The sequence below is a fragment of the Staurois parvus genome, unplaced genomic scaffold, assembly GCF_062004578.1.
Source record: "Staurois parvus isolate SC_StPar_1 unplaced genomic scaffold, SC_StPar_1.0 ptg000249l, whole genome shotgun sequence".
Taxonomy (NCBI): Eukaryota; Metazoa; Chordata; class Amphibia; order Anura; family Ranidae; genus Staurois; species Staurois parvus.
This window is the reverse complement of record NW_028318045.1, coordinates 5,347,180-5,360,107: the sequence shown is the minus strand read 5'-3', so window position 1 is coordinate 5,360,107 and position 12,928 is coordinate 5,347,180. Positions and strand designations below refer to the sequence as shown.

General features: G+C 41.7%; 1 protein-coding gene across 12 annotated transcripts in view; it reads left to right on the top strand.

The window, feature by feature from the left end:
* Nucleotides 1-12,928, top strand: part of DGKI (diacylglycerol kinase iota) — a 461,291-nt gene that overhangs the window by 387,348 nt on the left and 61,015 nt on the right. For all 12 annotated transcript variants that reach the window (XM_089680693.1, XM_089680692.1, XM_089680689.1 and 9 more), the window contains one exon: nucleotides 10,014-10,051. In XM_089680693.1, the coding sequence (XP_089536819.1) occupies nucleotides 10,014-10,051 (38 nt within the window). The remainder of the gene's footprint in view (nucleotides 1-10,013; nucleotides 10,052-12,928) is intronic.

Below are 12,928 nucleotides of genomic sequence, written 5' to 3'. Positions count from 1 at the left end.
CATGTTTTGATTTGGAATAGAATGTGTAGTGTTCCCAATGCATTTGTGTGTATGGAAATAAAAGCTATTAGAAGGATTTTGAGCTTTATTCACTTTTTTCAACGCACTGCTATTATTTTGAACACAACTGTATATATATGTTAAGCAAGGATCTTGTATCACAAAATTGAGCAGGTTATGTTACCATTTGTTATCCTTTCAATATATTAGCTTCACTTTTTAAATTGAATTATTGAAATAAATTATCTTTTTGATGATATTCTAATTTATCAAGATGCACCTGTATGTCCCTAAACTACTCAGCGTTAATAAGTTTTAGCTGGAGTGGCAGAAATGGTTGTTGCTTGTCAAATGACTGATCTCACACAATACACACCTAATAGCCGGAAAATGGTGTGGAAGCTCAGGCAGTTCATAGGCCAGCAATCAGACTGACCTCTGATCCTAGTCTCAGAAATAGATATTGCCTTATTTCTGTACTGATAATTTCCATCTAAAGATGAATTAGCCCTTATTTTCTGGGATTGGGCTGTGAAATTCCTTGTTTTAAAGTATATAAATGAGACTTACTTGTGGAGAGTCATTCTTTGCTACTCCCAGTGCTTTGACAATAGTGGTAGAGGAGTCCTGAAAGCAGTAAACCTTCAAATGTCAGTCTTCTTGGTCTTTGCTTGAGTACACAGTATCCTAGATGCTATAACAGTGGACCAGAGCTGAAAAAGTGAAGATTTGTCCTTAATCTCTCTTGAAAAACAGCAGTGCACTTCCTAGTATGCGAGAGTGCCCAGGTACTCCTGTATCAACAGCCTTATAGCTGTGTATCTGCATTGTGAGATCTTAGGCACTATTGCCTCTGAATACTATTTGCAGGCGATTTGGAGTGAGATCCGCTGATGTCACTACTGTGCTTTTTACTGTTCTTCTTGCTGAAAGCTCTGATATGAGGAAGTAAATATCTGCCTCTGTGAGGATGGCTGCCTCCATACAGTAATGGGGGAAAGATCTGCTGCAGGGAGATCACAAGCAATACTAGTGTCTAGTCCTTTGCCCACAGCCTGGCTTTTTTCTGCACAGTTTCCAGAGGCAATCTAGTAGCAGCTTGCAGAAGAGTTTGCATGTCACTGACATGCTGACTAACAACTAAACCTGGGAACTCAAGTATAGAAATCTTTCTACCAAGGTTCCCAATAGATGTAGCAAGATTTGGGGTTTTAACACATCAGCATCCAGCCCAAAGACTAGAGTCAAAGGTCTAGGTTGTGAAGAGTGTCAAACATGGAGATGAAACATACTGTAGAATTTAAGTCTAATTTATTTGATAAAAACAGTTTCCAACACATTTAGGGGGTCAGAAGAGCACTCCTTTCATTAGGGCTAAAAATAAAAACAGTAAAAGTAGAACAAAATCCTCACAATAAAAAACAAAATTGTTCACTTCATGTCCACTATAGTTGCTGAATTATTTTAAAAATATACTGTATATTCCAAGCTCACTCTTTTCATGTTTGGATCTGCCTGCCATGCCTGTCTTCTCAGCTACCTCTGGGTGTGTGCACTCATGCTGTTGGCATGGCTAGGTTATCCTGGGTTGTGCAATGCTAAGCATACAACCATAACAACAGGTAGGAACTGTTGTCAGCCATTATGTGGGTACCACGGGTGCCTATCTCACCCTGAAAGGAAGTGTAGAAAGGCCTACTACTAGCAGGATCAACACGTAGTATTGATGATAAGGAATGGAAAAAGACACTATACAAGTGATTAATGCATGACAAGGAACTATTTTTATTTGAAAACTTTGTTTACATACGCTTTTGCCATAGTTTGTATATTACAGATGCTACATTTTGCTTTTTGTGATATACAAACTATGGGCTGGTTGTTTTTATTTTTAGCCCTTAAGATGGAGACATTCTTCTGACCCCTCAAAGAGGTTGGCACCTGTTTTTATCCAATACAGCAGACTATCTATTCTACTGTCTTTTAGTTCCTATATGTGCCGCTCTCTTTATAACATTTGTCCTTTCGTGTGCAACACCCAAGGATCTACCACTTGTATCTTTCAATCAGGATCTAATTAATCTCCACCTTGTCTTTGGTCCCAGGAAGATATATAAGACTTACTGATTACCAGTTTCAGCCCATTGCCACCATCTACACATTTTGCATTTTGGCAATTAGAAAAACAAATCACCCTTGTGTGGACTGACCCTTTAGTATCTCAGCATCTCATTGTAGGTGCTACCAGAACATGGCTGAGGCACAGCAGCAGTAAATGCACTAATCCCCTGATAACCACAAGGGGCAGTAAAACCCCACACATCAAAGCATTTGCTCTAGCATTGCAGAATGCATCGATATTCACAAGACTCACCATACATTATGCAGTAAAGGCAATTTCTCAAGACATGCACGTCCTGCTCCCCATGAGACAAACAAAACTGTGATTTTCTGCTCCAGACCTCCCACCATCACAGGAGTAAATAAATTAAAGCCAGGAAAAAGTAGATAAATTGCTTTCTTCTTTGGCGCTGAATTAGCAAAGTCCATTTTAGGGCACGTTAACTAAGTGGGGATTAGCGTTTTCTAAGCTTTCTCCCAGCTATGAAATAAATTATTTAGTGCTGCACAATAACTTAACCGATAAATGCAACTCCTGCATAACTCAATGTGTCCCGTTTGTGTTGGCATAATTGCATCTGCACATAAATTTCTTTCAAGTAGGAGCCATCAATATCACAGACTGCAGTAGAAATCTTGGCGTTGAAATTGTTTACTACTGGCGGCAAGTGAGAGGCTGGCATTCTGCATTGCAGCGAGGGGTTGAATATACTGCTGACAAATACATAAAAATAAATGATTGGCTCTAGGATGTTTCTGTGGATTATTAAAAGCATGGTAATCTAACACTGGATTATAAAAATTAGAATTGCGGACCCTTTGTATGCCGCTGCCACCAGTCACCACATGCAGACAGTATCATAAGGCTCTACCCCTTTTTTTGTGTTTTTCATGAGTTGACTTCTGTTGCATTATGGCAGCCCAATCACATTGAATGGGCCCTTAATAAGCCTCAATGCATAATAAACAGTGTCTACACTTCTTTTGACCAATATGGTGCACAATGTAAAGAGCATTAACCTACATGTGTTGTGGTGCACTGAAGTATATTGTAACACCCCCCACATTAATACTGGTTGCAGGATCTTAAGTGAACACAAGATGGGAGTGGTCTACAGTTCAGTTATGTAGACTCTATTGAAGAAAAGCCTTGTTGAACTTGTATACTGGTAGCAGGACTTTGGCCACAGCATATGTACTCTGCAGACAGGATTGTATAAGTATCTCATTTCAAGTCTCTTTCAACCCCAAAGGAACCTGCTTCACCAGACTAGCTCACAATCTTTAGGAAGGGTCAACCTCTGCTGAAGTCTGCTTCCACCCCTTTCTGTGATTGTAGCCAATTTTTTGCCTTTATCCTTTCTGTTACAGAGACTTTACTCAAATGCAACATCACACAAGGAACAATCTGAACCTAAATGTGCACCAACTAGGGCCCCATCAAGCGCACAGAAGATTCAACACCTTTATTTAAAGAGTTACTCAAAGGAGACACTATTACTCATAACAAAAGTATTCATCTCCAGAGTTAAACCCAGTTACCAGTAACCGAGAACCCAAAAGCAAGTTAGCCTGACAGATTGATAGTTCACTCCAGCTTACTTTGGGAAAGAGGTCCCAGAGGCTGGAATTGATGTTTAAATTCTGATGCTGCAGGATATTTGGGGTTGCTTAAAAAGTGATACTGTGTTTTATTACATTGTTGAACCTTTTAGATTGTTTAGCTTTTCTTTTATGCACATCTATTGTCATTCTTGTTGTGCTTACACGCGTAATATTCTGATCTTGATATAACCAGAATATCTGCTCACTCTAAACTGTGCATGTTTATTTTATGGTTCAAGGCCAGGGGGTCCTCCTGGTCAAAGGTTCACAGTGCTGTCAGCAGGGGCTGTGCTTTCAAAGTTGACTCAGGACAGACAAGGAACCCAAAATTACCCAGCGGCCCTCAAGGGGGTAGTGCTACAATATATTACTGTATATGTGGGTTCAGGTACCATTCAGAATAAATTGCCATGCACAGTTATACCCATATACAGTAAGGTGCAGTGGGATGGGTTTAAAATGGGTTGTAATAGAGACAGAATGAATAATGTACCTAGATTCAATAACTCCCGTTTTCCAGTGGTGTACCATGCTTCTGCAAAGGAGTCCAAATCCAAGGGGGTATCTATACTACTCTGTAAGCACTTACAGTTCTCGTATTCAGCTCATAAAGCAGACCCCAATGGCCGTTTTCTGTTTTTAAAAGGCAAAATCTGCCAACGACCACTGACTCTGGCCAACATTTATTTGTAGAATGAAGGTCAGGTGGGCTTCTTTCGGGAATTGTGCCTACAGCTGGCAGAATTTGCGGAGGGCCTTTTAGTTGTGGGAGGTGACTTCAATGTCCCCCTTGCTCCCTTGCTGGACTCCTCTACCGGATCTTCCTTCTTACCTTTCAAGGACTTGTGCAAAATTAAAAATTGCCTTTCAGATCTCTCCCTTTATGATTCTTGGCGGGTGCTATATCCCTTAGTTAAAGATTACACTTTTTTCTCCCCTCCACACCAAAAATACTCACATATCGATTACTTTTTCTTGTCCCAAGCTGACCTGCAGTATCTTACCTCTGCCACTATTGAACCTATGGGCCTCTCAGACCATCACCCTATTTCTATAACTTTGACATTCCCAGAATGGGAATTCAAATCGAAGCTTTGGAGGCTGAACTCTTTTCTTCTTAGCGAGCCCCTGTGCGTACCAACATTGCAGGCAAACCATCAATCCTTCTTTACCCTTAATGATACGCTGGATGCCTCCCGACTGACTAAATGGGAGGCACACAAATTCGATCAGGGGAGAGCTTATTGCCATGCAGACATCCCTCAAAAAATAGCGTCAGCAAAAGATCCAAGACCTCTTGCTTGAAATGGTGAAGCTTGAGCAAGCTCATAAGCTCTCCATGGCACAATCGGCCCTGTTAAGGCTGACTCAACTGTTGCGGGAGCGTAAGGATGAGTTAAGCCTATGCACAAGGGGGAACTTTTTCTTGTCTCAGAAGCTTTTTTACAAGCAGGGAAATAAGAGCGGGAGACTTCTAGCTAGGTCTTTACATGCCAAAAAAGCAACGTTACAGATCCATTCTATCCGAGACAGAGCAGGTGTGCTCCATCACGATTCGAGCATGATAGCTCATCAATTCCAGATGTATCATGCATCTCTATACAATTTGCAGTCTAACCATCCACCCCCTGAGGAGGAGGCCACTAGAAACACAAAAATGACTGCCTTACTTGCTAAACGTGGCCCTCCAGCCTTGTCACAAGTGCAAGCTCAAAACTTGGAGGTCCCTCTTTCTGTAAAAGAATTGGACCGGGCTCTAAAGCAAATGACATCAGGCAAAAGCCCTGGCCCGGATGGGCTTCCAATCCAATATTATAAGTGTTTCTATCCGTTCTTGGCCCCATGTTTTCTGAAGGCATTTAACTCCCTCGTAGACTTCCCTAACTCCTCGTATGCTTTTCTGCCTAAAGCATGCCATGCTTACGTTTCTTTGGCAAAAGAAATTTCATAGACTTAATTATGCCTTGCTGACTCTGCCCAAGCATAGAGATGGAATAGGCCTCCTGGATCTCAAAAAATATCACTGGGTCTGCCACCTGGCAAGGGTGGTTGATTGGTCTGTTCATGACTGGTTCAAGGCTTGGGTCCCAGTGGATCAATTGTTTTCCAAGATACCCCTTCATGCTCTACCTTGGGCACAAGTGCATCAGAGGTTAAAAGCCCACCCTCTTCTGAGACTGACCCTCCAAATCTTTCGATAGGCCTGCAAATCCTACTCTATCTTGTCAATCCCTGGGCCTCTTATGCCTTTGTGGTTTAACCCGGACTTCCCTCCTGGTGCCTCTGGCAACTTTCTCTTGGACAGCTGGCCCAAGAGAACGTTAAAGGCCCTCCAGTTCTTCGATAGAGGGCGATGTTTGGACCGCAAGGCTCTCTATGCAGGACCCAGACAAACAAATACCCTTTTGGGCGTACTTTCAAATCAGACATTTTCTCAATGCACCTCTATCTCACGCTGCATTTGTCAGAACTAGAATGGCCTTGGAAATTTCCGCTCTTCGAAGCAACCCCAGGCTCATATGATCTCTTCTATCTACTCATTTCTTTTTCCCGCCATGTCGCTTTCGGGTGCTACTGCCCGCTCCAAGTGGGAATAGGACTTGGACGTTAACCTTACCGAGGAGGACTGTGATGAAATATGCCTAAATACGCATAAAGGTACACTGAACATCAGTTTTAAGGAAAATGGCTATAAGCTGCAAACTAGATGGTATTGTCCATAAGTATTGTCCGGCAGTTACCGACCAATGTTGGCGGTTTATGTCAGCACTTGGAACACTACTGCATATATGGTAGCAGTGCCCAGCTTTAACAAGTTCTTGGACGGAGGTCCACCGTATTACTACCACTATGAGTGGAGTCCCCCTGGAGTACACACCTGCACAGTTCTTGTTACACCACTCCAAACATTTATACTTTAAGTCATTGGCGATGCATATGATAAATTCTGCCAGAATGTGCATCCCTGTCCACTGGCGCACGGGCCAAGCTCCCATAGAGGTCGAGTGGTTCCGGTGCATCAACAAAATCAAGGATATGGAGGAACTGACACGTCTCTCAAGAGGGGATGACGCATTTCCACTCAGTATGAACATGCTGGCTTCATTAATAAACTCATCCCGAAAATACTGATTTACAGGTGAAACTCCAAAAATTAGAATATCGTGCAAAAGTTCATTTATTTCAGTAATGCAACTTAAAAGGTGATACTAATATATGAAATAGACTCATTACATGCAAAGCAAGATAGTTCAAGCCGTGATTTGTCATAATTGTGATGATTATGGCTTACAGCTCATGAAAACCCCAAATCCACAATCTCAGAAAATTAGAATATTACATGCAATCAATAAAACAAGGATTGTACATAGAACAATATCGGACCTCTGAAAAGTATAAGCATGCATATGTACTCAGTACTTGGTTTCGGCCCCTTTTGCAGCAATTACTGCCTCAATGCGGCGTGGCATGGAAGGTATCAGCCTGTGGCACTGCTGAGGTGTTCTGGAAGACCAGGATGCTTCAATAGCGGCCTTCAGCTCTTCTGCATTGTTCGGTCTCATGTCTCTCATCTTTCTCTTGGCAATGCCCCATAGATTCTGCCCCATAGATTCTCTATGGGGTTCAGGTCAGGCGAGTTTGCTGGCAAGCACAGTAATCCCACTGTCATTGAACCAGGTTTTGGTGCTTTTGGCAGTGTGGGCAGGTGCCAAGTCCTGCTGGAAAATTAAGTCAGCATCCCGATAAAGCTCGTCTGTGGAAGGAAGCATTAAGTGCTCCAAAATCTCCTGGTAGACAGCTGCGTTGACCCTGCACTTAATGAAGCACAGTGGACCAACACCAGCGACATTTGAAGCCCATGTCCAGGATCCGTCTGTGTGTGGTGGCTCTTGATGCAATGACTCCATCCTCAGTCCACTCCTTGTGAAATTCCCCAACACTTTTGAATGGACTTTTCCTGACAATCCTCTCCAGGCTACAGTCGTCCCTGCTGCTTGTGCACATTTTTCTTCCACACTTTTCCCTTCCACATAACTTTCTATTAATGTGCTTTGATATAGCACTTTGGGAACATCCAGCTTCTTTTGCAATTACCTTTTGAGGCTTTCTCTCCTTATGGAGGGTGTCAATGATGGTTTTCTGCACAACTGTCAGGTCAGCAGTCTTTCCCATGATTGTGATTCCTACTGAACCAGACTGAGAGCTCAAGGCTTAGGAACCCTTGCAGGTGTTATGGCTTAATTATCTGATTAGAGTGGGACACTTTGAGCCTAGAATATTGCACCTTTTCACAATATTCTAATTTTCTGAGATTGTGGATTTGGGGTTTTCATGAGCTGTAAGCCATAATCATCACAATTATGACAAATCACGGCATGAACAATCTTGCTTTGCATGTAATGAGTCTATCTTATATATTAGTTTCACCTTTTAAGTTGCATTACTGAAATAAATGAACTTTTGCACGATATTGTAATTTTTCGAGTTTCACCTGTACTTCACTCCATGAGGCGAGTATGAAGCCCTAATTAGTACACCTGTGTGGGGTTCCTTGGTGGAGCCACTGGTGGTAGAGCATCCCCTTCATTCTGTCCTGCCAGTGCGAGTGTTGTGCGAGGACGTATCCCTCCCCCCCAAACGCCATCCTTCCCCCCTCCCCTTTTTTTAAAATATTATTATTATTATTATTACTCCTTCTCTCCCCTGCACTTCCTTGCTCTCTCTCTCTTTCTCAATTTTCATCTTCTCTACTCTATTTCCTTTTCCTCTCATTCAGGGGTTCATCTTGCTAGCCCCCTTTATTTTTTTTTTTTTTAGTGGGTTTGTTCCTATTAAACAATTTGTATTTCATGTAGCCACGTTGGCAGGTACATGGCCTGCTCTGTGGAGCAGTAAATGAATCTTGGTTTCGATTCAGAGACATGGTTGCCTTTGAGAGTTTTCCCGAAACCAGTTTACTCTGTTCCCCTACGGTCTAGTAATAGGAGCTCATGCTTTCCTATGTATATATGTATGTTGGATCCTTCAAAAATGAGTGCTTTGAGCTTTAGAGATGAATTTGTCTAAGTTCTACTGCTGTACAATTGTCTCCAGCATTTCGGACTTATTGCACTTGTACCTGTCTATGTTGCTGTAATGCAATTTCCTTTGTACTGTGTAATTTTTCAATAAAACTGGGAAAAAAAAGTGGGTTGTAATTTTATGGTACATGCAAAGATCTAAAGTCAGTCTAACATTTAGCATTTATAAAATGCTATATGGCCATAAGTATGTGGATTGTGTTCACGTGTTTCCAGTGAAAGGCACTATTACTGCTACAGCATACAGGCACTCTTCTGGTAAGGTGTCTGTGTAATGTGTGCCAGTTCAACCAAAGGAGAATTTGCGAGGTCAGGTACTGATATTGGATGTAAAGACCTGGCTCACATTCACCTTTCCAGTTCATCCCAAAAGTTTTCAGTTGGGGTCAGGGCTCTGTGCAGGCCACTTGATTTCCTCCACACCAAATTTGTCAAACCATGTCTTTGTGGAGCTGGCTTTGTGCACAGGGGCACAGTCATGCAGGAACAGAAAAAAACCTTCTTAAACTGTTGTCATTGCTCAGTTATCTTAAATGTATGTGTATGCTGCAGCATTACTGACTAACTCCAAGCTATTTTTTAAAAAGGTCCCCCTGGAGGAAAAAAAACAAATCCAAACAGCTACAAACTTAATTTAGTGAGCTGACAATACAGTGACTTACCTGCATTAAAAATCCCAAGCAGGGTTGTTAGCTATGCCAACAGGACTACAGAACCTATGCCCACTTTTCCCTGTGCTTTTACTACATGTAGTCATTAAAGTGATATTAAAGGCAATAAAAAAAAACAGACAAACAAACATGCTATACTTACCTGTTTGGTGCAGTGGTTGTGCACAGAGCAGCACTGACCCTCCTCTTCTTGGGTCCCCTGCCAGCGCTCCTGGCCCCTCCCTCCTGCTAAGTACCTCCACAGCAAGCAGCTATGGGGGCACCCAAGCAGACTCGGTTCCGAGCCGCTGCTTTATGTGTGCATTCACACACAGAGCTGTGACTCTGAAGCGAGCCTGCCTGCCAACAATCATAAACAAAGAATCCAAACTCCATGCAGATTGGTTGAATTTTATTTTAAACTTGAAAAGACAGGACACTCTCAAATGCATATAGCCTAATAAATATTTCACATCTGTCTGTCTTTGTAGTGTGTACTAAATATGTGTATATGTGGAAAATAAATACTCCTTAACTTCTTCTGTTTGTATTTTAGCCCTCCTTGAAGCTGTTCTTGATGGTGACCTCAACAAGGTAAGATATTTTGTAGTATGTAGCACAGAAGTTTTAAAGCTTAAAGTGACATTAAAGACTTGTTTTTTTTGTAATAACAAACATGTCATACTTATCTGCTCTGTGCATTGGTTTTGCACAGAGCAGCCCCAATCCTCTTTTCGGGTCCCCTGCTGGTGCTCCTGGCCCCTCCCTCCTGCTTAGTGCCCCCATAGCAAACCACTTGCTATGGGGGCACCCAAGTAGGCTCACTCCCAAGCCACTGCTTTGTGTATCCATTCACACACAAAGTGCATCACGGCCCTGCCTCCTCTCTCTCCTCATTGGCTCACTGGCTGTAATTGACAGTAGTGGGAGGTAATGGCTTCCGCTTCTGTCTCAGTCAATGGAGAGACCTGGAAGAACTGAGGCTCTGGTGCCCATCACTGGATCAAGATGGGGCTCAGGTAAGTTCTAGGGGGTGCTGGGGGCACTGCTGCACACAGGAGGTTTTTTACTTTCATGCATATTGCATGAAGGTAAACAACCTTGAGTCTTTACAACCACTTTAAATTTTAGCAGCATACCAAACAGCAATTTGCACAGTTATGCATTTATTAAAAAAATAAATAAAAGTTTTTTGTTTTTTTTAATGCACCGAGTATAAGTACCTACTCTGCCTGTTCTGATATTAAGTGTGTAGTTACAGTTAGTATAACTAAAGGGAAAACTTTTTTTTTTTTGGATTGAGGGGAGAGGGATTAAAACAGTTTCAGGTCTGTGACCTCGGTAGGGACATTCACCCTCTCTAATTGTCTTGTTTATTGTTTTCACTGTAATTGAATGGAAATCCCAAATTGTGGGTTGTCACCAGAGCAGTAGTAGAGGGTAATTATTTCAATTTGGGCACTAGTTCTGATGCACTTCCTCTCAATTCCTGTTTGGCTATGGGACAGGAAGTGAGTGAAATCTCTTCACTGGGACACAGATGGCAAAACAAACAGACAGGGGTTATGACCCTACATTACTCTATGCAAAATGAAAAAAGACATTGCCTTTAGTTCTACATTCGCACTAGCCTTCTGTGGTTTATTTTAAAGCAGGAGAAAATATCTAGAAAATATAAAAACAATAGTTCCCCTGCATTTAAATGTACTTGCATTATACACACTATTATACTTGCATTTACATGCATTAGATATGTTCTTAGTATCTACTCTGCACAGAATTCCATTTTCTCTAAACACATCTCAACTGGATGCAGCTATAAGTGTACAGTGAGATTTGCACTATTTGAAATCATTACACGCATTTATATGCATGTAGAAATGTCCCATAAACACTTATAAATGAGGCTCCATTCACACTAGGGCGTTTCATCGCCACAATTCTGCCTGTGATTTGAAAATGCTCTGTGACAATGTGAAAACTTGCAATTGCGTGTCCAAGTGCCATTTATTTCAATGGCACCTGAAAATGCGGAGAGTTTTTGCTGCAATTGTGGTTTTCTGCGCAACAAATGCACCACGATCACGCAAACAAAATCACGGGACGTGTGATGCCCAACCATTTATGGGCATTGCGCATCCTGCGATTTTATTTGCGTGATCACAGCACATTTGTTGCGGACAACTTCGCCACGTGTTTTCAGGTGCCATTGAACTGACTGGCACCTGGACACACGATCATGCATTTTCACATTGTCACTGCACGTTTTCAAATCGTGGGCTGAATCACGCTGATTCTGCCCATGATTTAAAATGCCATTGTGTGAATGGAGCCTGAATGTCATTGCTAGTGTGAATTAGACCCGTGACAGTGTGCTACTGCTCCTTCATTGCCCAATCAGCAGGCTGATGGTGTCTTTTTTTTACCAAGCTATACAGCTTCAAATTACCAATCCTTTTGTTGGTAAAGCGATCACCATACAGTATATCAGCTGTGTGTTTAACTGTTTGCCTGGAATTCTGCTTCATTGTGAACCTGGTACCTGTTTATATACACGGAACTCAAATAATTCCTTTTAGGTAGGCAACAAAATGTTTACACATTCTCCACACACTCCTTAAAGTATATTTATATTTAACAACTAAAATCTAATGTAATCTTTAACATGTAATTAATTATAAGTTCAAAAGTTGTTTCAGATCTTTGTAAATCTGCAGCTTTCAATTTAAAAAAAAGGTGCAGATACTGCCATGAAAACCTTTGTTTAGGCACTTCCTTTTATCTGGTGACAACACTCTGCCCCTGTCTCCCAACTGTGCTACTGCTTTCTCACCATGTTGCATGTGCTTTCATTGGAGATTCCAAGCAGCCATTGTCAACATCAGAAAGCCATCCCTGAGCAATGATATACAGCCATTGCTGGAGTGTAAACAGGAGGTATCTGCAATGAGGCTGCAGGAGATCAGCAGCACAGAGATGTAACAAAAGAAGAACAAAAGAAAGAAAACTGTATTTTATTTTAAAATAGCAATTGTTTATGACAGTAGTGCTTTAGAAAACTAAAAATCATCCAGTTAGGGTTTGCATCAGCCCCATGTCAGCTGCCTTCACTTGATATATGGACATCAAAATGTGTGTTTGCATTATGTTTGTCATAAAATGCCTACCTCCAGCACGTGTAGATCTGTCATGTCAATCCATAAAATGTATGCAATTTGTGTATTACAAAATGGCTCCCTCCTGTGTGCATAGCACATAAAATGGCTCCCCCCCCCCCTCCAGTACGTCTTTCTAACAGTGTGCAGCTCACCGGAACACAGCGGGCAAATAAAACCTTATTGCTTTCAGCTATAAAACTAATTCTTTTTGTAATATGTCCTAAAACACAAGGATCATCCCAGCTATTACAAGAAAAAAAGGTCTTTGAATGTAAGCCTTCCACGTCCTTCATTCTACTCTGCAGAGACGGAT